Source organism: Chionomys nivalis, chromosome 15 (assembly GCF_950005125.1).
Source record: "Chionomys nivalis chromosome 15, mChiNiv1.1, whole genome shotgun sequence".
Lineage (NCBI taxonomy): Eukaryota > Metazoa > Chordata > Mammalia > Rodentia > Cricetidae > Chionomys > Chionomys nivalis.
Window position 1 is genome coordinate 48,962,415 of NC_080100.1, and position 27,430 is coordinate 48,989,844.

General features: G+C 42.7%; 1 protein-coding gene across 2 annotated transcripts in view; it reads left to right on the plus strand.

Annotated features, from left to right (window-relative positions):
• The window catches only part of Ankdd1b (ankyrin repeat and death domain containing 1B), a 63,057-nt gene that overhangs the window by 769 nt on the left and 34,858 nt on the right, over window positions 1–27,430 (plus strand). For both annotated transcript variants that reach the window (XM_057789920.1, XM_057789921.1), the window contains exons 2-5: window positions 4,356–4,459; window positions 9,493–9,591; window positions 17,040–17,138; window positions 17,257–17,361. In XM_057789920.1, the coding sequence (XP_057645903.1) occupies window positions 4,356–4,459; window positions 9,493–9,591; window positions 17,040–17,138; window positions 17,257–17,361 (407 nt within the window). The remainder of the gene's footprint in view (window positions 1–4,355; window positions 4,460–9,492; window positions 9,592–17,039; window positions 17,139–17,256; window positions 17,362–27,430) is intronic.

A 27,430-nucleotide genomic window follows, 5' to 3' on the forward strand; every position in this document is an offset into this window, starting at 1 on the left:
TAGGACAGATACCCAAATGAAAGGAAACAACCAGCCACGGGAAGTTCAGGTAGAAACCATGGCAAGCAAGAGTGAGCAGATGCAGACATGAAATGCCTGTTTAAAAGGAGGAAGATGCCAGGTGAATGAAGCTGAGAGCTGCTGAGGTCGGAGAGGGTTAGACTGTAGGTGGTGACATCTCCTAGTTCAGTAGGCAGGGCTTACTGAAAGGACGTTTTCATGTTACTGAGGGGGCAACCCCAAGGAGAATATCAGGGCAAAGTCTATCCACTGTGCAGCTGCAGTTCAAAACAACGCCCACGTAGCCATGGAATGAAACCTCTGAAACTCTGAGTCAAAATGAACTTTTTCTCATTCCACGTCGATTGTCTCAGGCATTTTGCTAACACAGGACAGTAGGTAGAATGAGTTCATTCACAAACATGGGACTGTATTTTTTCCTCAACTTTAGACATCTAAATAGATGCACACTGTTATCTCATTGGTGGTCTTAGTTTGAGTTTCCCTCTCTATAGTGGTGACAAATTTCATTTCTTTGGTTCCTCTCTGTTCTTCTGAAGTCTTTTCTCTGTACTTAAATTGGGTTGTTGAATATTGAGAGCTAAATATTCTGGATGTATTTAATTTGTCAGAAATATTATTTGAGAATATAAAAACATACGTTGTAGTGTGTCATTCTGGTTTTTTGTTTGTTTGTTTGTTTTCTGGGTTTTTTTTGGTTTTTGTTGTTTGTTTGTTTGTTTGTTTTTTCTAGTCGGGGTTTCTCTGTGTAGCTCCAGCTATACTAGATCTCACTCTATAGACCAGGCTGACCTCAAACTCATAGAAAGACCCACCTACTTCTGCCTCCCAAGTACTGGGATTAAAGGCGTGCACCATCACTGCCCGGCTGGCTCATATGTTTTATTCTTTAATGGTGTCTTTCATAAGAGTGGATGGGTTACATTTTGATGAAGTTTAGTTTATCAGTTTTCTTTTCTTTCATATCACTGTTATGCATGTGTAAGAAATCTTCCTGAACCACAGACTATGAAGTTTTTCCCATGCATTTTCTTCTAAAAGTTTATAGTTTTGTGGTTTTCATTTACATATACAAGCCATTTGGAATTCATTTCTGTATAACATATAAAGTTTATATCAAGATTCAGTATGGTGTCCAAATATTTAAATGCCAGTTGTTGAGATGATTATCCACCCTCTGTTGTCAAAACTTGCAAACCTTTGTCAAAAAATAACTGACCTATTTGTCTGAGTTGATTTTCAGACTGTATATTTAATTCTATTGGTGGATGTATCCTCTCTATGTCAAATGCCCTACATCACCCTGTTCTTGCACATTCCTGTGCAATTGTGATACACTCCAGTTTACTAATGTGACTCTCCCAGCATTGCTTTTTCAAAACTGATTTGCTCTTTCAAGATTGTTCTTTGCCTTTCTACATAAGTTTTATATGAACCTGTCAGTAGCTGCAATATATTTGTGTAACATTTTATTGAAAATCCATTATATCAATAGACAGCTTTTGGGACATTAACAGTTTATGATGTTCACTCTTCCAACCCGAAGGACTTGATATATCTTCCCATTATTTAGTCTTTGAGCTCTTTTGCTCACAGTCGTTTTTTAACATTTAGTTTATTATTTTATGTGTGTCTTGCCTGCATGTACGTTATGTGTGTCATGTATGTGCCTAGCCCTTGAAGGTCAGAAGAAGGTTTTGGATCTGAGACTGGAGTTAGAGATGGTTACAAGCTGCCTTATAGGTGCTGGGAATTGAACCTGGGTCTTCTGAAAAAACAAGTGCTCTTAATCTCTGAGCCAACTCTCTGTACCAACCCCAATATTTCTTTGGTACAGAAAAGCTGTGTGTTTTGTTGCCTTTATATGCAAATAGTTTGGCTTTTGATCAATTGTAAATAGTGCTTTGTAAATTTCAGTTTTTATTTATTGCCAATACGTAAAAATATGACTAATAGTTATATATTAATCTTGTATTCAACAAACTTGCTAAACTCAGTTACTGGTTCTAGAGCTGCTTTGTGTATTCTTTGAGATTCTATACATAAGTAACCAAGTTGTCTGAAGCCAGACTAGGCAGTTTCTCCTCCTACTGTGTGCCTCTTCACTTATGTACCACTTTATTGTTCTAGTTAGAACTCTCAGCACAGTCCATAAACAGAGAGGTAAGGGTGAAAAATCTCTTCTCATTCTTGATCTTTAGAAAAAAAAAGCTCAGATTTTAAAAATCAAGTATGTTGTTGCTTGTCAGATTTTGTAGATGTCCTTTCAAAATAAGGAACTTCTTTTTCTATTTCCAGTTAACCAAGAGAGGTGTTTTGTGTTTTTGTTTTGTTTCTTTGGGGAAGGGAGAAGAAAGCCGTTTGTTCTTTGTTTTCATTTCTTTTATAAATGTAATTTAGTGTGTGTGTGTGTGCGTGTGTGCGTGTGTTTGTGTGTGTGATGTATGGTGTGAGGATGGTGCATGCATCCTACAGTGTGCATGTGGAGGTCAGAGGGAGCTCTGTGGAGTCAGCTCTCTTCTTTGACCTTTATATCCTTTCTGGGGTTAGAGTTCAGGTCGCCAGGCTTGCTTTTTCCCGCTGAGTCATCTTGCTGACCCCTAAAAAAGGTTTTTATAGACTCTGTTGGTCTTTAAATGCTTCGTAAAGTTCATTAAAAAATATTTTCAAGCATAAAGATTTCTTTTTTGGCATAGTTTTAGCTATGAATCTAATTTCTTTGCTAGTCAGAGTTATCCATGATAATTATATAATCTTGCATGAATTGTGGTAGCCTATGGTTTTCTAGAAAACACGACATTATATCTTAGTTGATAAATTTATATCGATGGAATTGTTCATAATATTCCCTTATCTTTTCTTGTTTGTTGTTGTTTTTGAAACAGTCTTTCTAAGTATCTCAGAATGGTCTTGAACTCACAATTCGCCTGCCTCCTCCTTCTGATCCTTTTTGATGTCTGGTAGGGTCTATAAAAATATGTTTTCTTTCATTTATGATACTGATCTTTTTTTTTTTTTTTTTTTTGGATTTTCGAGACAGGGTTTCTCCATAGCTTTTTGGTTCCTGTCCTGGAACTAGCTCTTGTAGACCAGGCTGGCCTCGAACTCACAGAGCTCTGCCTGCCTCTGCCTCCCGAGTGCTGGGATTAAAGGCGTGTGCCACCACCGCCCGGCGATACTGATCTTTTTATGTCATCTGGCTGGGCAATATTTTTTGGTTCATTGATGTTTTTAGATAACCAGCTATCGTTTTCATTGATTTTTGTTTTATGATTTTTCTGTTTGAAATTTCATTGATCACCACCTTTATCTTGATATTTTTCTTCTGTTTACTTTTTTCTCTTCTCCCTTTAAAAAACATTGTTTTTATTTCATGTGCATATATATTTTCCTGCATGTGTGAGTATGCACCATGTGTGAGCCTGGTGCCTGTGGAGGTCAGAAGAGGGTGTCCAGTCCCCTAGAAATGGAGTTACAGATGATTGTGAGCCACCATGTGAGTACTGGAAACCAAACTCATGTTCTCGACAGGAACAGTCAGCGCTCTTAACTGCTGAGCCATTCCTCCAACCATGCTCTCTTCCTTTTCATTCAGTTCAAAATATTTTGTCAAACATCTGCTTTCAATTCTTAACCTCAATTTTTATTTTATCCCCCATGATTTGTACTGTCTCTTGAGAACTCTCTGACTCTCTTGAATCTTCTCTATGCTAGTTAATAAAGCTTGTCACATGTATGTATGAGAGAGAGGGGTGGAGTGGGGGATGTCACGGTCACAGTAGGTGTGAATCCAATTTTATGTCCTTTCTTATAAATGATAATAAAACATGTTAATCTTCTTAACTTTTATCTGGGTTTCTACAGTGGACTCATTAAAAGTTTTGCTTCCTCCAGGTCTGGCACTGAATTTGAGTTCTGCAGATAGAAAGAAGTTTTAGCTTTGTAAGAAGCACGTTCCTCCCAGTCTTATCCCCTATTGACGTCTCACAAACAAGGTGCCCTGGGAGGTCACTCTGCTGTGGCCCTCTGACCTGCTAAGCTGATAGCAGGTAGTACAACTTCAGGGTGGCCTTCTTGAGCAACGCTTTGTTTGAGATCAGGGACATTTTGAGGGTATAAAAACAAAAACACTTGCAATATGAGGAGAAGATGGAATTGTGGCATTCTGGCTTTGGAAAATATTTAAGCAAATATGCCGTGTCCTCAACAGCCAAGCACGAAAGTCTCAAGGTTGCAGTTCCAGCTTTTTAGAGTACAAGGCTGCCACATGAAATGTGACAGAGAACTGTGGCCTCCTTTGCTCCTCTGGGTCATGTTCTCTTTCTTTCTTTCAGTACTGCCAATTGAGAGAAGCTTTCAGAACGCTGCTAAAAGCAATAATTTGGCTCTTATGGAGAAGCTGTTTGAAAAGAAGGTTAACATTAATGCTGTGAACACCGTGAGTAGAAGTCACAGACATGACAAGTGACGATTCCATGTGGTGGCTTGGGAGCACATAGGTCAGCTGAAATAATAGCAACAATCGAAGAAACTTGGCTGGCTGAGATGTGGGGGCTCTAATGTGGGTGTTAGAATCTAAAGATGGAATTACATAGCATAACAGATCAGAGAGTTTGGGGAGAGAAGTGTGCACGTCTTATGCAGAGTCTGTGAGGAGACAAGCAAGCCCACCATGGGGATTGTGGGCCTGGACTTGGCCCTAGATTGTATCCTGTGGATGGATCGGTTCAGTCTACCCCATTCTGGAAAGCCAGGGCATGACTTGCTGTAACATCTGGGCCCCTTTTCTCTCTGTGATGTCCTCTATGGTTGGGTTTTCCCAGATGTAAAAGCCAAAGAAGTATGTGGATTTTCATCTTACTGTTTTTGAACTAGAAAGCATCCACATGCCAGGCAACAAATCTGGCTTTTGTTCTTCCAGTACCTAGGCTTTGGGGGAGCACTCCACTGCCAGAAACATGGATCTCCTGTTGCTTGGCTTGGTGGGGAGTTCCTTCAAAGCAGGGTTTATCAGCATGAGATGGTTAACCGGTAAGACTTTCTTAGGGTGAACTGTGGGGTGCTTTGAAGTCAGAACACAGAGGTGGGTTTAATGCTAAATAAAGCCTAAGCCTCAGAGGCCCCTTCCAAGGCTCCGGGAGGGCTCTAGCAATGCTGCCCATGACTATATGATCTTTTTTTTTTAATATTTATTTATTTATTATGTATACAATATTCTGTCTGTGTGTATGTCTGCAGGCCAGAAGAGGGCACAAGACCTCATTACAGATGGTTGTGAGCCACCATGTGGTTGCCGGGAATTGAACTCAGGACCTTTGGAAGAGCAGGCAATGTTCCTAACCACAGAGCCATCTCTCTAGCCCGACTATATGATCTTCATAAGACCTAAGAAAAAAAATTAAAAAAAAAAGACCTAAGAAGACACTGTAGCTGCAACAAATTATACCTCTCTAATTTTGGCTTTAAAGAAAAAGCTCTGTCAATAAAGTTCTGGTCACACATCATGAAGACCCAGTCCTAGCACCCAGAGAAAAAGCCCGGCGTGGTGGCACATGTTTGTATCCCAGTGCTGAGGACGTGGAGACTGCAGCTCCCTAACTAGCCAGTATAGCCTGATTGCAAGCTCAGGTCCCGCTGAAAGAATATCTCAAACATAAAGATGGCTTCTGAAAATCAACATCTGGGCTGACTTCTAACCTCCACACACGCTTTCACAACTCTAACCCTACTGCACCCACAGAAGCATTCCTAATAGTCTGATCTCAGGTTTCTTAAAATATGTAGCTATTCCAGGCAGGAAAGTCACAGAAACAAAACTGCACAGTCTAAGTCATGCTGCACATGCAGCAGAAGAATGATCTTTAGTAGTTGCATATGTGTGCATGGAATGCATGTGATGGGGTATGTGCTCAGGCATGCACTTATGTGAATTTAGGTATCCGTATATGCACTTGTATTATGTGCACTGTGCATTTTTTATGTATTATGGATACATTTATATATATGTGTATAGCACATATTATATACAGATATGTACACACAACCACATATATGTTTCATACATATGTTTAAATACTATATGCATGTAGTATACATACACATGTGTATATTATTCCTATATTCATATATATGGATATGTATACACATATAAATAGAAAATCAGAAAAAAATTTATAGCACAACAATTCTAGGAACAAAAAATAGGGAAGGGGAATTGATGTGGGATTCCCTTCTGTATACTGTGAATACCATTGGTTAATGAATAAGGCTGCTTTGGGCCTATTGCAGCACAGAACAGGGCACGGTGGGAATTCCAAGCAGGTAGATGAGGAGAAAGAAGGCAAAGTAAAAGAGAAGCCATGTAGCCACAGGAAACAGATGTTGGATACCAGATGGAACCTTACCAGTAAGCCACCACCATGTGGCGATACACAGATTAATAGAAACAGGTTAATTTAAGATGTAAGAGCTAGCTAGGAATATACTAGAGTCCCTAGTATAATATAGCTTCTGTGTGATTATTTCGGGTCCAGGCGGCTAGGAAACAAATGAGCAGCATCCAACTATGATGAATAAAAGAAGGGAGGATAGGAGGAGGGAAGAAAAGACAATAACTGGTTGGGACTGTAGAGAAGGTTCAGCCGTTGAGAGCACTGGCTGCTTTTACAGAGGAAAGGGTTCAATTCCCTGCACCCACGTGTCAATAACCCGCTGTAACTCCAGTTCCTGGAAATCCAACGCCCTCTTCTGGCTTCTGCGAACATGCATGGAGGCAGACGCAGAGGGATCTCTGCGAATTTGAGGCCAATCTGGTCTACATAGTGAGTTACAGGTCAGCTAGGGCTTTAAAAAGGAGAAGAAAACTAAAGAAAAGAAGCAGGCAGGATTTTAAAAAAAAAACCTGTGAAAATAGTTATTTTCTAAAACACAGGTATTTATCTTTAAAATTATTCTAAGCATAGGGATTTCTTTTTGAGTAAGTAAAATAGCAGTAATTTTTTTCTAACTAGCAGGAAGTACAGCCTCTACAAGTCTAAAACAACTTCAAATTTTCTGCACAAAGCAGCTGCAGGTACGCTACTGGTGTTTGACCTATAGTCTCACACATGCTAGGCAGCCTACCACTGATCTAATTCCCCAGACAACTGTGTGTTTGTTTGTGTGTGGTTCATGGATATGCATTCATACCCGTGTGTGAGCAGGTGTTCACGTGGGTGGCTATGTGTGTATGGAAGCCAGAGGACATCCTTGGGCGTCAACCCTCTCTGTCTTCCTTCTTCCTCCCTCTCTCCCTCATTCTACAGAAGCAAGGCACGGGGTCTTTAGAACATCTCAAAGCCTGTGGGTGGACTGGAAAGTCCACCATCACAGTTACAAGCCTGGGCTTGGTCCCAGATTGTAGCCTGGGGACTAAGACTAAGTACAGGGCCTCACACATACTAGGCAAATGCCTATCACTGAACTACCACACACACACACACACACTTTCTAATGACAGCTATTTAATCTTGTTTATAGCAACTTGCCATGGTTAGTTGCAGGGTTCCTGAAAATCTGTGATGATACATATTTTTTTAAAGATTTATTTATTTATTATGTATACAGTGTTCTGGTGCCTACAGGCCAGAAGAGGGCACAGATGGTTGGGAGCCACCATGTGGTTGCTGGGAACTGAACTCAGGTCCTCTGGAAGAGCAGCCAGCGCTCTTAACCACTGAGCCATCTCACCAGCCCGATGATGCATATTTTTTAAGTGCAAGTGGACTTATTACATTCTTGTACAAATAAAGTTTATGGGGAAGCTGATAGCCCCAAGCTGACTCGATAGAATAAACTCTATATTACAGACAATGTCAAGATGACTTGTGTTTTGTAAACATTACCAGTTTAGCAAGCAAGAAAAGAAAATATTCATCTTCACCCATTCTCTTATTTCTGTCATTACTTGTGTGAAACAAGAGTAGTCTGTTCATGCCCAGACATCTTTTGGGGGAGCTAAAACAGTACTTAGAATATGGCAAATGTGGCATGAATATTTCTGAGAAGCAAAAACGTACATTGTGGGAAGAGAGGTAAATTGTCTGTGGGCTTCCTGGGAGCAAAATGTGGCTTTTCCTCGGAAGATTTCAATCGCTTGCTTTCTCTCCCTCTCCCCCATCCTCTAGCTTCCCCCTCTCTCCTTCCCTCCTTCCTTCCTCTCTTCTTCTAGCCTTGCGTCTTCTCCTCTTTCTTTCCCTTTTTTTCCTCCTTTCCTTTTTTCCTTTCTTCTACCCTCCCTCCCTTCCTTTTCTTCCTCTCTCCCTCCCTCTTTCCTTCTTCACTTCCTTCCAAACCAGTTTATTTGCTTCTGTGCAAATGGCAGGCTTTTAATTATAGAAGAGAGGTGCTGGGGAGAGGCACAACGATTAAGAGCAGCTGTTGCCCTTACAAAGAACTCAGTTCGTTCCCCAGCCCTGACATGGTGGTACACAATCATTGTGACTCCAGTTCCAGGGCATCCTGTATCCTCTTCTGGCCTTTTGGGCACACATGTTGCTTATATATTCATGCAAGCAAAACACTCATACACATACAATTTAAACTATTTAGAAAATACATAGAAGAAAGGAACAAACTGAAACATTTAGGAAATTTTGCTGTGAATGATCAATATATTCTATTTTGATTTAAATCCTAAGTATCTCCAAAAGCCATCTTGAAGGCTTGGTTGCCGCACAGTAGAAGTTGTGAGAGGTTTAAGAGATGGGGCCTAGCACACAAGGACAGGTCCTTGGAGTCTACTCTTGAAGGGGTCTCTGGTACCCCAGCCTCTCCCTTTCTCTTCTCCTGGCTTATTCGAGGTGAGCAGCTTTGCTCCCTGCCATCCTTCCTGCCAGTCACAGCTGAGACTATGACACTCTGAGCCAAAATATGGCTTCCTTCTTATGAATCGCTCATCTCAGTTATTTTGTAACAGAAACGGGACATCGGCTAACATATATTGTGAGGGGAAAATACCATTATTAATGATTGCATACGAGGAAAGATACAGCTTTTACTGTGTGAATGACTTTTATGATATCACTGTATGGCAGGTTCTACAGGGCATCGGTCTGGGCGCCTTCAGTAGATGGCCAGATTCTCAGGTGACTTCTGACAACACTTAGGGTATGATTCGGCTGCACATAGTTCTTACCACTTTCAAAGGGAAAAGCAAAAAGTGTGACCAAATAATCAGAATACTGAGAGTCAATATGAAAGTCCTGGCTGTATGAGAGACGGGAGACCCAGCTGAACATGGTGGCTCAAGCCTGTGATCCCAGCATTCAGGAGGCGGGCACAGGAAGATCACAAGTTAGAGGCCAGTCTAGGTGACACTGGCAGACTCGGTCTCGTAAAAAAAGCGAAAAACAAAACAACCGAAGGAGACAGGGGTGCTAAGAGGGTTAAGTGATGACCAGATAACCAAAGATACAAATTCTGTTTCCTCAGATGAACCGCACGGCCCTGCACTTTGCGGTGGCGAGGAGTAATTTATCAGCGGTAGAGTTCTTACTGAGTCACAAAGCCCGGGTTGATGTTGCTGACAAGGTAAGCTCACCTTCAGTGGGTAGACTGAACTGGCACACGGCCTGCACTCAGGAGAATTGACAACTGCAGACGTCTTCCTCTCGTGGGCACACTTCCATCAGCAGGCCGCATTACTGGAATGGGCCTCTTAGGAGAAGACACACACTGTGTGCTCTCTGTACTTGGTAACTAAACTGTTCACCCATTAAGACTTGGGATTCTACTCATTTTTCCTATCAACCTTACGACCCTAGCTCTCACCCACAAAAGTAGTATGATTGTCCACAGTGCGGTCAGATTCATGACAGACAGATGCGAATTAGCTCCAGGGACTTTACATCTTGACTTTGCCCTGTGGACTCTGATCCTAAATAAACTTATCAAATGCATGTTTTGTGCCAGGTACAGGTATCAGGGTGGGTATTTAATGTCATTTCCCTTCTAATCCTATGGAAAATATTAGTAGAATATACTCAATTTACAGATAAGGAGACTTGGATATAGAGAGGTTATAGATCCCGTTCCTCAAAGTTACATTTTGGAAGGATGGGAGGGATGTTTAAACTGAACTTTTCTGGTTTCAGAGACTATTCTATTAGCCACAAGCCAGCTTCTGTCTGTCAAGAGAGCAAAACCCATCTCAAGGACTTTTCATCCACTTTCCCACCTCCATTTAGTACTTCATGGCACAAGGAAGCTAGTCGGAAAGCCCCCAGATCATGCTTCTCATCTCTGTGGCAGAAGACAATGGCAGCTATGCTTGTTATAAAACTCTTGAGTTCATAACAGGTTGTGGCTCTTTTTTTATTACTTTTATTTATAATGGGCGTGCATGTGTGGTGGGTGAGTGCAGGCATGTGTGTGCCCGGGCACACATGTGGAAGTCAGGAACTGGTCACCTCTTCCGCTGTGGGACCCTAGTCCATGGTTCTCGACTTTACTCCACCTAGAGACACTCAGAGTCTTTGTGTTCTCTCTAGTCTGTGCATCCTGGGAGGGCAGGTTCAGCACTGTTTTCTCTTCACCTCTCCCAGGGCCTGGAGCAAATATTTGGATAGTAAAAGGCTTCTGCTCACACCTGTGAGTCATCTCGCGGGCTTCGCTGGTAATCCTAGAGAACATGAAGGTTTGATAGCGCTGGGATTTCCCTTTGTGTCACCAGTGAGGCACGAAGCTCTCTCGATTATTGCCATGGCACTGGTGAGCCAGTAGATTGTTATGTAATAACCCAGAGATAAAAATTACCGCCGGCTGCCCACTCACCCTCTGAGTGTGATTAATTGTGTCACAGCCATGGTTTTGAGGTGCAGGGGCATGGCTGCTGGCTGAACCCAGGACTTTGCATATGTTAAGTAAGCATGCATCACTGAGCAATCCCAACCTAAGAAACTAAACAGATGAACAACAAAACACAAACAGAAAACCAAAGCAACTTCATTTTGAGACAAGATACCATTAGGTGTCTCAGATTGACCTTAAACTCACTGTGTAATCCAGGCAGGCCTTGAATTTACAATCTCAGACATCCAAATAGCTGGTTTTACGGGCCTGCCACATTCTTATCATGACTGTGGCAATTAAGGGGCATGTTTTTTAGGTCTGTAAACTCTGGTTTGGTTATTTTGCCTATTAGTTAGCCTGTAAAAGATAAATTGGCAAGAGACATGATTATCCAGATATATTTATATTTTGTCATTGGAAACGTCATACAGTATCTTTGTGTTTTATTTTAATCCCAACATATTGCCCAATTAGCTTTCTTCTTAAAGTACAGTACTGATTTTTGACAGGTATGCAGTTTTATATAACTACCATTACTTAAAAAATGTAGAGCAGGGCTTTGGAGTATAGCTTAGGGGTAGTGTGTTTAGGATGCATAAGGCTCTGTGTTCATCCCCATCAAAAAAAAAAGAAAAAAAAGAGGAAAAAACACACACAACCAAATAAACAAACAAAAAACAAACACTAAAACTAACAAAACTTAACAAGCAGAACAGAGGCACCACCCCAATTTTTCTGTTGTCTCTGCATTCTAAGCTGTCCCACTCCTTGAGACTGTCACCTATGCAATGGCAAATGACATAGACATTTGAGGCTGAATCTTTCACTCAGCAAAGCTCTGCTGATGTTCACCCACATCCTTTCCCCTTTTAAACCCAACAATATTTTGTTTATGGATGGAGCCTACTTTATCTCTTTACCACGTGAAGGACGTGAGGATGACTTTCCATTTGTTATTGTGAGTAAAGTTACTGGTGCTGGCGAGATGGCTCGGTGGATATGGTATCTACCGCACAATCATGGGAACCTGAATTTCAATGCCCAGCACCCACACAAGAAGCCAGGCGTGGCTGCACACATCTCCAACAACAGTGCTGGGTACAGGAGTCATACAGATGGGTGGATCCTGCGCCTCCCTGTCCTCCAACATAGCCAAAATGGTGAGCTTCAGGTCACTGAGAGACTTGTTTAAAAAAATAATGTGCAGAGCAATACATGAAAATATCAATAACCCACCTCAACCTCCACGTGTGTGTGTTTATGCACAAACACTAAGTAAGGCATTGTGGACATTCTTGCATGTTTTTGCAGGTGTAGATTTTCCTCTCTTTGGTATAAGAGACAGTTGGGCCATAGGCGTATGTGCGTAACTGGGCATGAGCTGTACATCTGTATGGGCTGTTTTCGTCCTCACCAGCAATGCAGGAGGTCAGTTTTGCTTTGGACTGCATGGTCGCCTGCTGTTGATGGTGTTTCCTCATTCGGTTCTGGCGATTCTATTCAGAATGTAGGCATCTCACTGTGGTTTGAACTGTGCTTCTCCACTAGCCGGTGACATTAAATATCTTTTTACCTGTTAGTTACCATTTATTTCTCATCCTTAGTGGCATCTGCTGAGATGTGTGTGTGCGTGCGTGTGTGTGTGTGTGTGTGTTGGAGATGGGAATCAGGGCTTTCCACATATCAACTGAACCTTCTACCACCAATGTGTATACCTAACCAGACCTTTTGACTATATCTAAAAAGCGAGTTTGATTTTTCTTTTATTTTCTTTTAAATTATTCTTTCATTGTGAAGTTTTGATATTTCATCATAAACCCTGAGCATAGATCCAATGTTAGGTGCATATTTTGTATTATTCTCATATCCTCAGACTGTCTTCACAGTGTTCACAGAGCAGAAGTTTTTCATTTTGATGAAATAAAAATTTTGATGTCTGTTTTGTTTGAGACAGGGTCTCATCATATGACACCAGCTGACCTGGAACTCACTATGTAGACCAGGCCAGCCTTGACCCAGAGATGCTCCTACCTCTGCTTCTTGAGTGCTGGTATTAAAAACATACGTCATCATGCCTGGCTTAATGTTCCTCTTTTTTTTTTTTTTTTTTTTTGGTTTTTTGAGACAGGGTTTCTCTGTGGTTTTGGAGCCTGTCCTGGAACTAGCTCTGTAGACCAGGCTGGTCTCGAACTCACAGAGATCCGCCTGCCTCTGCCTCCCAAGTGCTGGGATTAAAGGCGTGCGCCACCACTGCCCGGCTAATGTTCCTCTTTTTAAAAATGAGTCCTGATACTGATAATGCGTACATGTAGAGATGATTTGCCTAATCACGGCATTTTTTTCATATTTTTCTTCTAAATATTTTATAGTCTTATGTTAGTTCTGGTGTTGCTATGGTTTCAACATGTCCCCCATAATTCATGTGGCAGATGTCTGGGGCCGCTGCACTGAGTGAGGAGACCTTTAAGAGCTGAATAGTTCATAGTGCCCTCATGAATAGATTAGTGCTGTTTTCTCAGGGGAGAGTTCCTAATAAGGCCACCTCTTCTCCCCCTCCATGTTGTGATGCAGTTCACCAAGGAAGCCTCTTCAGCTTGGACCGCTAAGCCTCCAGAGTCACGAGCCAAGCCTATTTTTTCTCATCGTTAATTACCAGGCTGTTATTACAGTTTGTTACAGCCTCTGAAAACAGATTAAGGCAGTGGTTCATCTCAAGTTGGTTTTAGTTCAGAGCAGAAACGGTTTGCGATGGTTTTGTCGCACAAGGATGACTAGGTTTTTATAAGTCCCTCCAGTTTCTAAAAGTTTTATAATGCAGCTCAGGTCTGTCCCCAGAGTCAGTCTTGGACCATAGTCTTTACCAGAGTTCAGTTCCCCAAACTCTTCGTCACAGGGTTAGGAGTCGGTCCCGTTATGGCTCAGGACATAGTCAGGAGTATACGTGTGAACTCCTTCTTGTCCACAATTAACCCCTCTTACACACATACCATAACCCAGGTCCCCTAAGCTGTCATGGACAGAAGAGAACAATGAGGCATAGATTCTGTCACCCTCTCTTCCTCAGGGGCTTCCTCCTGTCTCTTTTTTGTCCAGGTCCAGTTCTAGAACGAGAACTGCCTTTGTGTCTCTAAGAAAACAGTGAAAACATCAACACTCTCAGTTTGTAACCCTCCCCATCTGCCTATTTCCATTCGTTTTGTAGAGGCTTTTGGTGGGAGAGACAGAGGGGAGGACACTTGCTCTACCTTAGCTGGAAGTTTACCCTACATAACAGGACTGCATGGTGAGACTCTGACAATAAATAAATACATAAATAACAAAACTAAGGTGGAAAACAACTGAGGAAGATCCGGACTCTACTTGAAACACACACACACACACACTCATCCCAAACAAACAAAATCAGTGATTTGAAAACATTCCAGATGATTATATTTGAAATGAGTATGACATGAGACAGTCCTGGTCTTAAGGACCCTGCTGTCAAACTGGGAAGCAAAGGGAAATACTATAATAAACTAGTGCCATTCAAGGCATTGAGACTCAGGGGCAGATGCCTGGCTCTAAGGATGAAGGTGGCTGGCGTCCATGAGCTTTGAGATGAGCTAAATAAAAGGAGGGTCTTAATTCAGGGTGAACAAAGCTCCCAGACATAAACAAAGCTCAGAGATAGACCTGCTTTTCTGTGACGTTCCTCACCTATGACCAGACTGGTTTTGGGGACCAGACTGGTTATCAGTGAGTGTCACCCATGTCATGGGCTCCAGCTTGCCTACTTTGTGGCATGGAGGATGCTCTGGGGGAGATGTTCATCTGTACACTGTGATTCATTGCCTCTGAGGAACAATGGCTCTAGTAAAAATTTGTGGTTGCAGAAACCAAGTTGCTTGCTGCTTTGATTCCCAGAGTTTAGATTTTGCAGTCAGCGCTAGGAGTTTATAAAGATTGTTCACTTCAAAATTAGGAGTGATCTCTTAGGGGAAAGAGGGTTTGTCACTCTGTGATTTGAGCCTGTCCCAAATATCTGCAGCCAGATTTAGACACTGAATATGGAGCAGCGAGAGTAGGGGAGCCTGAATGAAGAGGGAGAATTATGGCTAATGCTGCTCAGGGAACCTCGATTAATCATGATGGGCCATTGCTCCTTGTAAAAGGAAGCCTGCAGAACCCACTGAGCTTTCCGTACACTGGGAATACACCATGACGTCTGGGACCAACATTCCTTTTGCGGGACAGCCTTGTGTGTTGTGGAGTGCGCAGCAACATGCCTGGCCTTTGCCCTTTGGGTACCAATATCATCCCTGAGTCATGACTATCAGAAATACCCCAAGATATTTCTAGGTGTCCCCTGGAAACAAATTGGCCCCTCGTCAATAGGTACTGGCTTAGAATTATACAGTAATAAGCTGGGACTTGCTAGTTCACTCCCAACCCAAACTCTCTAAATACACTGCCTGGAGCAGCCATAGGAATGCCAAGGGACTTATCCACGGCACTAATGGGAAAGGTCTACACACCCATATTTCTTCATTATTTACTTGGTTATGCTCAGCTAAAAAGTCTGTGTACCAGATCAAAACCATCGTTATTTGAGGCACAGATGATGCTGTGGGAAGGCTGTGCAGAAGACATGGGTTGTTTTTTTGAAAGGGATAAAGGAAACAGGAAAGAATACGTGTGACCTTAGCGATAAGGAACAGGACAGCTGAGCATGGTTGGAGGACATCCGTGATTCCAGGATTTGGGAGGCTGAGGCAGGAGTGTGGCAAACTTAAAGCCAGCCTGCTCTTTATAGTGAGACTGTCTCAGAAACAAAGCAAAACAAAACAAAATGGTCTGGACTGTGAAGCTGCAGCTGAGCCTAATTAAGACGAGCAATATGACAGTACCTGGCAGTGGTGGAACCAAGCCAAGTCTGAGCTGGTGTTGACTGCCCCTAAAGACCACCTATGGATTGTGTGCCTACATCCCCCTCCCCCTGCTCCTTCCCGGACCGGCCAGGGTTAACTGCTGCGTGTGGTTTCCTTCCACATTTCTCTCTGCAAGTTCAGTGCATGATTTAAGAATTCAGCCTACAACCAGGCAGTGGTGGCGCACGCCTTTAATCCCAGCACTTGGGAAGCAGAGGCAGGCGGATCTCTGTGAGTCTGAGGCCAGCCTGGTCTACAGAGCTAGTTCCAGGACAGGCTCCAAAACTACAGAAAAATCCAGTCTCCTAGAAACAAAAACAAAAACAAAAAAAAAGAGAAAGAAAGAAAGAAAGAAAGAAAGAAAGAAAGAAAGAAAGAAAGAAAGAAAGATTTCTGCATACAGCTTTCTACAGGTCATGAAGTTCTGAAATGAATCTTTCAGTCTGACTACTTTATGCACACATATGCACAACTCATACCATCTTTTGAGCTATCTTAAACCCCCATTACTTCCTTTATTGTTTGTTTTTTGTTTGGTTTTTGTGGTTTTTGTTGTTGTTGTTATTGCTGTTTTGTGTTTTTTTTTTTTTTTTTTTTTTTTTTTTTTTTTTTTTTTTTAATTTGGAGACAGTGTTTCTCCAAGTAACCTCTGCGTAGACCAGGTTGGTCTCGAACTCATAGAGATCTGCCTGTCTGTGCCTCCCGAGTGCTGGGGTTAAACACATGTGCCACCATTGCCCGGCGCATATTTTGATTTTAAGTGGAACTGCCAGTTGGTTTAGACATGACACTTTTTATTTTTTCTAGTGCTCTAGGAAACCCTGTCTGCCCACACGCTCTTCTGTGGTTTGTCTTTTGTTGTTGATGATGCTTTGTAAGAAGATTCCATAGATTGGCGATCCATTTATCTTTACTAGTGATAAGCTTTGAAAGCATCATTTGTTTAAGGTTTATGTTCTATTTTTCTTTTTAACATTCTAAATCAAGAGAGTGCACATTGTAGTCTAGTTCAAAACTAGTCCTTGTTTGTGTTGCTTGTGCTATTGTGTGTATTCTAATTTTTAGTACACTGCAGGGCAACATTTCATTTCCTTCAGCTGGAGACCCACGTGTGCCTGTATTACTTACATGACCCCTATAGGATTACAATATCACTTCTGTTGCATACTTGTTTCTTATTTTTCCAGGACTCTAAGATCACCTAGACTTTTGTTGCCCAAGACAGAATGTGGTAGTTCATTACTTAATGGGTTCTCCTCTTCTCTCTTCTTGGGGAAGCACGGCTTGACAGTAATTCACCTTGCAGCCTGGTCTGGAAGCTTCGAGATCATGCTCATGCTAGTTAAAGCTGGAGCAGACCAGAGAGCCAAGAGCCAGGTAGGTGTGCAGGTCCCTCGGGGAGGGGGGTGGTGTGAGCGCTCACCTCGCCAGTGCTGGGGCAGGAGTTCTGGGGTTCTGAGGTAAGCCCTTACTTCTTCACCCTGGCTCTCTTCAGGAAGGAATGAACGCTCTCCACTTCGCAGCTCAGAACAATAACCTGCACATCGTGGATTACCTCATTCAAGACTTGCACCTGCAGGACCTGAACCAACCCAATGAGGTGTGCCCGCACACTCCCTCAAAGTTCTGCTTCTTCAAGCTTGGGTGGGGCTGCGAGAGCAGGCTTGGCCCTATAGCCAGTACCTCGCCTCTCTGGCTGACCACAGAGCCAGAAGGGAAGTGTTGCTGGTGGCAGTGGCCCAGACTTCTGCCTGTGGGGAGGACAGGAAGAGCAGAGAAAGCCAGACTCCACCACTCCCTCTTCCCAGCTGGGGGCTGGACACTATCCGCCTCCATTAGTATTCAAAATGTGTGCTTGAGTTTTGTTTTACAGTGCCTGACCTTCTTTGGATATATTTTACCCAAAGCAGAAATCAGTCACGGGCTGTAATGCTCTTACTGTATTTGCCATGGTGCCTTGAGATTAAGAAGACCAATTTTACCTCATGACTGTGTCTTAATGTGTTAGGCACAGAGGAAAGCAACTTATGTGCTTTTTTTTCAGGGACAGACCTAAGGCCCAGAACACAGCAGACTCCTTACTCATTTTGTGGAGACAGTGGTGTGTAGGAAGGAGAGGCAGGCTGATGGGGTCAGGGACAGAAGCAGGCTTAATAAGAGCCACCTCTTCCTCTTACTTATTTTTTCGAGATAAGAGCTTTCTCTATAGCCCAGCCTGCCCCTGAACCTGTGATCCTCCTGCCTCAGCCTCCAGAGCACTGGAATCAGACGTGCACCACCACACCCAGCGCTCCCTACTTCCGGGATTCTTGCTTTTCGAGTCTATTGACCTGTGCTGTACTTCCTCCTCCTCCTCTGGCCATGAGCTGAGGTAAAGACTGAGGAGCTCAGTGCTGGGTAGAGCTACACAGCCACCGAGAGGCCGTAGGATAATGCAGGTTCAGAGACTACAAGAGAATGAGTCCAGGGGCTTCACTAGGGGGTGTAGCGAGAGCCTCTTTCAAAGTTGATTTTTATTACTATAATGAACCTGGATTAGTGGAACAGACAAATAAGATACACTCTTTTTATAAGATATTAGAAAGGAATGTCTTAGAAGTCCAGTAGCTTGCTAAGGGCGGGGGCAGAGTAGGGTTGGGGAAGGCAGTTGTTGTTCACTGGGTGGCAGTGGTGGCGCACGCCTTTAATCCCAGCACTCGGGAGGCAGAGGCAGGCGGATCTCTGTGAGTTCGAGACCAGCCTGGTCTACAAGAGCTAGTTCCAGGACAGGCTCCAAAACCACAGAGAAACCCTGTCTCGAAAAATCAAAAAAAAAAAAAAAAAGAATTTCAATTCTGAAAGACGGAAAGGGCTATGAACATGTACGATGGTGATGCTTACATAATGATATAAGTGTACCTGGTTCAGAGCTGGTGAGAAGCACTTGCCACCACGCCTGGTAACAAGCCTGATAATCTGATCCTTGGAGCCCACATGGTGGAAGTAGAAAACCATCTCCCACAAGTCCTCTGATCTCCGTGCCTCGTATACTCCCTCCCCACCCCCCCACCCCCCCACCCCGGCCACAAAATGATAAACAACCAGACCTATGCATTGAACTATGCATTTAATAATGACTAGAGCAGTAAACTTTATGTTATGACTATTTTACCATAGCTTTTAAAAAAGTGGTAGAAGAAGCCAGTTTGGAGCTAGGATCAGGAAGTGATGGCTATTGACTCACCGTTTGTATAAAGGTTGGGGATTTCACAAAACCCATTGTGCAAGAAGGATTACTCTGTCTCACAGTGTCACCCTCTTGCCCAGACTCTTCTCATCAGAAAGAGCTGTTCATCTAATAGGGTTAGTGAAATCCTTCTCATTGGCTCGAAGGGAATTCTAGGCTCTGGCAAGAGAAGCTTTTCTCAGAAGCGATCTTTAAGACAAAACGAATTTAACCAGGCCTAAGAGAATTTGGACAGAGTTCAGGACATGCCGACATTGGGAAATCTGGACAGTCCCCTAGTCACACAGCCCTACAAATCGCTGTGCTATTACCAGAGGAGAGAGATTAGAGCCAGGAGTTTGAGGCTAAGTAGTCTAAATGTTTTGAATCTATATGTCGACCTCTATCTGTGACCAAAACTAAAGAAGAGACACTGGGGTTGGGGGAGTAGAAGGGAAGCTGCAAAGGCCATTTGAATATTGGTTGAAAACACACACGTGTTTGGTTATGTGTCTGTCAGCTGTGTGTGTTGAGAACATCTACTGGCCTAACAGAATCGGAGCTGGAAAGCCTTGTAGGTCAAATGCAGCATCTTTGAGGGGAGGGGTAATAGTAAAGAGTGTAAGGGGAATTGAGAAGACATCTGTTTTTACATTCAGGCATCCCTCAGTATCCAGAAGGGATTGGTTCCAGAACTCCTCTTGGATGCTAAAACAGGCAAAAATTCAAGTCCGCATATAAAATTGTTTAGTGTTTATGTAACCTACGCAGAGCCCCCTGAGCCTTCTAAAGCATCCCTTGATTGCTGTTTTAATATCTGTTTCAGCGATAATGCTGTGTGGTCTATTAAAGCCTGCAGTGGGGCGAATGACAAAGAAAGCAGCTACATGCTCGGTAGAAGAAGGCTTTGTTCCCCCCCCCCCGAATATTTTGGATTTTGAGTAGTTTTATTCACCCATGGATGCTTGGACCAAGTGTATCTGAGGTGGCGTTCAGCCAAAGCCATCACTGTACTGTGAAAGGAGAACGCAGCCTGTGTGTGACCCCACCTCCCTGCCTGTGTACTGTATCTCCAGCTCTGAGCACACACGACCTTCCTGCGTTCTTTCCTGGACTGTTTCGTTACTCTGTTTTCTCCTTATGTTGTGTTCTGCTTCCCATAAAGGGAAATGTTGTGGGGGTGTGGATGGATATACACAAAAAAACCAAGGAGCTGTGTCTCAAGGATCCCTATGATAAAGAACGAATGGGTCAGGTGGGACTTTGGGTACCTGCTTATTGAAACATAAAATAATTTATTATGGAACATTTTGATGCGTCAAACTTGTTTACAAGCAAAAAAAATTTAAACGCATCACGTTAAAACATAGATGGTTAAAAAATATAACAAAGGAAACACAAAAAGGAACAAGAACCTTGGACACTGTTTATTCTTGTTAAATAAAGGCTCAGGATCCTGGGCTAGGAGGCAAGGGGATCTGCTCCAGGCGTGAAGCTGGGGCTCAGACCCTCTTCTTGGATATGGCTGGGAAGTTTTCCTGCCTTCCAAATATAGGGAATCCCTTGAGACTGCACTGGCTAGAAGCCCACTAGAACATAATTCAGATGGGTTGTGTTGTTTCAAAAAAAGAAAGAACGAAAGAAAGAAAGAAACAACATGGTATGAAACTTTATTTTCAAAAACATGTATGGCTTTGAAATTTCTACTGATATTTTTGCCCCGTGTACCTAGACAAGAAAAAAGATTTCTACCCTATTATTTACATCTTACTATTGCTTCATCTTTGAAGTATTTTAAAGAGCAAGATTATGTTAAATGCCCTACTCTGCCTAACTTGGCTTTTCCATTTATCTTTCTTGGTAACATCTATAAAGGGCATCCAAAGTTCACAGACTTAGCTCTTCTTTTGCAAAGCAAGACGCTTCATCTGTGATAACTCAGTCTTTCTTAATCTCTCTTTGGGTGTGGGTCCTCTGTCACTTCGTGTAGCGATACAAAAATGTAAAGCTTCGCAGCAACTCAGGGTACAAAGGGACAGGCTATTTTAAACCCAAACAGACCTCTAATCCTTTTAGAGAAACATTCGCCCTTGTCATGGCTTACAGGTGATTAGTTGCTTCAAACTCTTACAGGGAGTTTAACCCCCAGAGTCTTATGGTAAGGACATTAAGCCAACCCTGGTCCTGGGAAGTGGGACCTCTGGGAAGGGGTCAGGATTAGAAGCGATCACCAGGATGGAAACTTGTGATTGAAACCTGATGACTTTATAATGAGAGGAAAAGACACACTCCCTCTCTCTCTTGCTTTGTGACTCTTGCAACTTTTCAGCCAGCAAGAAGGCCTTTCCCAGATATGGGCCTAGACCTCACCCTCCTAGAACCATGAGCCAAACAAACTTCTTTATCTTTATAAAGTAGCCTGCCTTTGGTATTGTAGTTATGAAAAAAAAAACACAGATCGATACATATATTTTATATAATATATACACATATTAGAATTATAGACCCCAAACTGTTAAATATATATCAGAATTTTTTCTGTTATAAGTAACAAAACCATCTTAATCTGTGCTGAAAAATAAAGATGATTTGCTAACTTATAAATGAGGTCTTTGTGGGAGTATCTTGCCGATTTCAGACATGGTGGGTCCAGCATTTTTTTTTTCTTTCTGTAACCATTGACTGTCACTTCACTGGTGCTAGTCCTCCCTATGCATGGTGGGAGGAGGTCTGTTCACAGCTTCCGGTTTGTAATCATACAGATTTTGACCCAAAGACAAGAGTTCTTTCATGTCAAAGTTCATATATGAGTGTCACAAGCAATTCTGTTTGGTCCTGATTGAACCACATGCTCAATTCTGAGTCAATCACCACGACCATATAACATGAGTTATCTGATCACTTCCCATGGCAGGAGAAAGTCAGGTGAAGCCTAGCATGTGGCAGTGCTACACGCAATAAATGGTGTAATATAGAAAGGCATGACCAGCGGCAAGCTGTGGTTCCTATATCTAAGTGGATCAGTGCCAAATGTGACCTATGATAACATTATGGGCCAGAAACCTAAGAAGATCCCCTAATGGGCATTGAAGCCAATTGCATAATTGTATGATATTGGATCAGTTGCTTTAAAGAAACCCCTGGGCCTGGGGATAAAGTTCTTGTTGGTAGAGACTTTTCTAACGTGCATGAGCCCCACGGTTCAGTCTCCAGCGCTGGACAAATAAAGGCCACTAACCAAAGGCACTGGGAATTACAACCTTCATTGTCAACCTGATTAGATACAGAGATGCCTAGGCAAGCAGGCAGGTACACATCTGGTCCTGTCTGAGACGGCATGTCTAGAAATGGTTAGATGGTGAAGACTTTGGCTTGTTCCATGATTTGATCTGTTGACTCTGGATCAGAGTTTGAATAGACTGTTGGGAGATGGTGGGACTGTGGGAAGTGGGGATTACTTAGGGCAGGTGGGTGGGTTGGGGTGTTCCTTTGAAGGGTATATCTTGGTTCTGAATCCTTCCTGGTCTTTACCTGATTGCCACAGGTGTCTTGCCTGTATCATACACGTCTTCCCTGATGCTTCTGTCTTGTCAGAGTCCAAAGGCCACAGAGCTACTCAATGGTGGACTGAAACTTCTGTCCCCATGAGCCAAAATAAACCTTTCCTTGTTAAAAAAAATTTCCACCAAATAGCTATCACAGTACTTTTAAAAGAGGGGCATTTATTTGTCACATGCAGATACTAGTGGCTTCAGTTATGTGTGGATCCAAGACTCGCAAGTACTGGTATCAACACTCCATCTCTTTTCACTCTTTGGTTCTACTTTCCATTGTTCTGGCGTCATTCATAGCCACAGTCTACTTATCAAGTGGCAAGGAGGGCTGACGACATCTCAGCTGATGACTCTAGACTAAATAAAGACTGTGTCAGGGGCAAAAACCCATGGCTAACCCTGGCTGGCCTGCTGTGATGTGTGGCCAACTCGGGCAGGTAGTCCTTGGTGAACATAATGGGAGTCATAGAGTTAAAGGTTGCATCAACATGGGCTAAGGGCCATGTTCCAGAGGAAAAGATTACGGGCAGAGATTGGGCAAAAGGTGTTTTTAATCTCCGGGGACAGCCACCTTCATAGTCAGCTTTGTGTCTCCTCTTGCTGTTTTCCTTCCTGTCCACACACAATCATGCTAAGTGGTACTCCACCCTGTCACCAGCTCTTGATGCCCTTCTATTTGAATGTGTGCCTCTGTGCCTCTCTACTCAGAAGGAGCCCTCTCTACTGCTCCTCTTGGCTACTCTATTGATAGCACAATATCTGCATGTATGCATACTCAGTAAAATCATTGAATACATGAATTATGCGGAATGTATAGTATATGTGATGGTTTGAATAAGAATGGCCCCGTAGGCTCATGCGCTTGAATGCTTGGTCACCAGGGAGTGGCCAGTAGGAGCTGTGGCCTTGTTGGAGGAAGTATGTCACTGGGGGTGGGCTACTGCTCCCATGAGGACTGTCCTCTGGCAGCTCAGAAGTTGAGGGGGAGCCAGGGGAGTCAACAGACATCACTCAGCTTGACTTTTCTAGCTGAGGGAGTAAAACTTAATTCTCTGTTCTTTATTTCTTTCCTTAACTCTAGCTAGATGTATCCATCCTATCTCTCTTGATGTCTGTCTTCTAACTTTATTTATTCCTTTATAGCTTATACATCCCAGCAGAATCTTTCAAGTGTATAAAAATTATAATGTGGTTTTATATATATATATATATATATTTTTTTTTTTTTTGAGTTTTTAGAGACAGGGTTTCTCCGTAGTTTTTGGTTCCTGTCCTGGAACTAGCTCTTGTAGACCAGGCTGGCCTCGAACTCACAGAGATCCACCTGCCTCTGCCTCCCGAGTGCTGGGATTAAAGGCATGCACCACCACTGCCCGGCTCTATTCTATATTCTATTTTTCAACTGGATGATACAATGAATGCGAGTAAAAAATATGTTTCTCATTTCCCTTACATGATTAAACATCTTATGTATTATAGATGAAAAACAAATTATTCCAAGAATGCACATATATTCCTACCCAAGCAACTTGTTATAGATGAAGAGAGTGTAAGCCAACAAGGTGTTTTTCTCAGTTCTCTTACTGACAGCTGTATTTTGTCATTACAAAGAAAGAATCAATCACTTTATTATTTATCTCAAAAGGTAATCTTATAAGAAATCTTAAACAAGTCATAAACCTAAACTTTTATGATTCAAAAACTATCAGTCTTCTCTGATTTAAATCCTCAGTGTGCATAATTTGTCAACAGTTTTTTTTCTTTTTTTTTAATGAGGAAGCTGAAGGCAGAAATAGATACTAGGAATTAATCATCATTTTGATTACCAACCAATCACAAAAGGCACATCCAGGGGCTGGAGAGATGGCTCAGAGGTTAAGAGCATTGCCTGCTCTTCCAAAGGTCCTGAGTTCAATTCCCAGCGACCACATGGTGGCTCACAACCATCTGTAATGAGGTCTGGTGCCCTCTTCTGGCCTGCAGGCATACACACAGACAGAATATTGTATACATAATAAATAAATAAATAAATAAATAAATAGGCACATCAGCTAATTATAATTGGGATGCATAGATGTATAGAATTTGTGCTTTAATAAATAAAGCTTGCCTGAAGATCAGAAAAGCAAAGCAGCCAGCCACTGGCTTTTATATTTACCTCAGACTGAAATGGATGATCGTGCCTCCACGACTCCTCAGACTGAGAGTGAGAGTGAGAGCTGTCTCCTCCCGTCTAATATTCCTCTCTAGTGCTGGGATTAAAGGTGTGCACCACCACTGTCCAGCCTCTATGGCTACCTAGTGTGGCTGCTGGGATTAAAGGTGTGTGCCACCACTACCTGACCTGTATTGCTGACTAGTGTGGTTGTTTTACATTCTACTCTGCAGGCAAGCTTTCTTTATTAAAACACAAATCCCACACCACTCTAAGGCTGCTTTATTCTTGTTCCCTGACCTTAACAAGTCCCTCACTCAGCTATGTGTGTTTCTAACCTTTCCCAGGTTTTTCAACTTGAAGCCATTAACAAAAACATGTTAATCTACCCTTCAGTCATATTTAAAGCTTTGTTTCAGCTATGATGCACACCCAAACCTGTGACCACGTCTCCCAACATTAAGATTAAAAGAACTTGAGTGCTCTTAGTTTTGGGGACTCAGTTGTTTTACTTACTCGTTAACCTAAGCCACAGTCTATGTGGCTTTTCAGGAGGAACTAGCTGTGTGACATTTCCTTGTTCTTATTTTCGATCCTCTGCGGCCCATGCTTTATCAGGGAAAGGGGCAACACCATACCTTGCTTTTACCTATGATAGTTTCTCCACTAAGCTTACCTCTATTGCAATTCTGTATTTACTAAAGACCCTCAATCATCAAATTCTATTTAAACTAACATTATATTGTATAAAATCATTGCTTCAGCTAAACAGCACATTTTAGGAGGAAATCATCTTCATATAACCCACCAGTAAAAATGCCCAGTAGAATGGGATATTTTCATGAGATAATCATACCACATTAAAGACAGTGGAGATCTCTCTACACCCATGCCAGATACCAGAGGAAAATAGCAGCGACAAACATGTAAAGACACGGCAGCAGCAAGAGCCATTTGGGGGTTGAGGCTCTGGGGCCTTGCCCATCCGAGATTCACCCATCAGCACCTTGCATGCCAGTGGGCTGATGCCCTGAAGTCAATTGCCACCTGCTGCTCTCCTGACATGGCCCCTGGCAATGGGCTTTGGGGCTTCAAATACTCAAGCCAGGCCCAGTGTCTGGCTCTTCCCGCTGCCTACCTATCCAGATGTAGAACCTGCAGCTGCTCTCTAGCACCAGGTCAGGGTTGCCTTTGTCCAACCATGATGGCAAAGCCTCTAAAACTGTAAACCAGCCCCAATTAAATGCTTTCTTTTATAAGAGTTGCTGTGGCCATGGTGTCTCTTATGTTCATCTAGTATATAAGCAGTGCCTGTTGTTCCCGGTTTCATGATTTAGGTGTTACTCAGACTTGCTCTCCCTGGGACACACATACCCAAGAGAACAGTTCCGAGGATAGACACATCATTGCTCAGTATTACAGAGATTTTATTTGTCACAACAGGAAGCGTGTGGCAGAGAGCACAGCAGCTTCCACCCTGGTGGCCAGGAAGCAGAGCTGAGCTCAGTAGGACAGAGCGAGCACAGGACAGGCCCCAGAACAGGTCCTCGGTGACCAACATCCCCCAGCCAGGCCCATCTTCCACAGTTCTGTCACCCCCAATAATCTATTCAAAAGCTGAGTCCATAAGTGGAACAAACCATTCATTAGGTCAAAGCCTTCAACCTCAAGTCCTGTGGAGATGCCCTCCCAGACATGCCTGGGGGTGCTTTACTAATGTCCTAGCTGGCTCATAATCCAATCAAGTTGATAAATAAGATGAATCACCACGAGCTGTTTATATGATTTTTCATCTGTTTTTGTCCTTTGAGGATATTTGTGTTAAATCACGTACAGTAACTATCCATCTGTCATTTTCAAATGGACTAGATTTTATCCTTCAACCATAGCCCAACTTGTAGGCAGGAGACTGTGGCTCTAACCTATCTGTTCCTTCCCTTTATCCTTTGGTGACTTCCTGGAAATAAGGAAGTCAGGGAAGCCTCAAACTTTGAAGGACTGAAATGGAGGCTCTCATTGACAATATATGTAGCCTAAGAACAATGAACTGCATGAACTTCTTGGTGCTGGTTTGTTTCTCTGGCTTCTATACATCCACGGTGCCAGATCTCCACAGAGCTGATCTTAGCAGATGTTTTCCACTTTGTCCAATAGGCACTGGGCTATTTTAGCCACTTCCTCTTCCTTTTTCCTCCCTTATAAGCAAAGAGTGGCATGATCTTTTTGTTAAACATAGCTAGCAAGCGATTAGCTGGCAGATTCAGAACCCTATTTATAGACTGTTGCGTCCTCTTTACATTAAAGGCATCTTGGTAAGCTCTCAGTTAACACACAAAGCCGTGCTGAATTTTCCTCCTTTTCAGTTGAAGAAGATTCGTCGCTGTTTTGTCATTCAGCTTCCTTTTTCTTTTTTAAAAATAGCTCAAGTTTAAAGATTCATTTTTGTGCATCTTTTCACTTGTCTTCATGACATTTTGGGTATTGCAAAGGCAGTCTCCGTTACCAACAGGAAAACTTGGAGAAATTACCATTATTCAAGAATTCTATATTTGAGGAACCAGCTACAAACACTTCTCTTCACTGGAGTTTCTGGATGTCAACGCTTTGGTTCTCCTTTCCATTTCAAACAGGTCTACACAACAGCCTGTGAATACGGCCTCAAATTGGATTGAGCGGGCAGGGGAGGTTGGAAAGAAGGTTCAGTGGTTAAGAGCACTTACTGTTCTTTCGGAGGACTCAGGTTCAATTCTTAGTC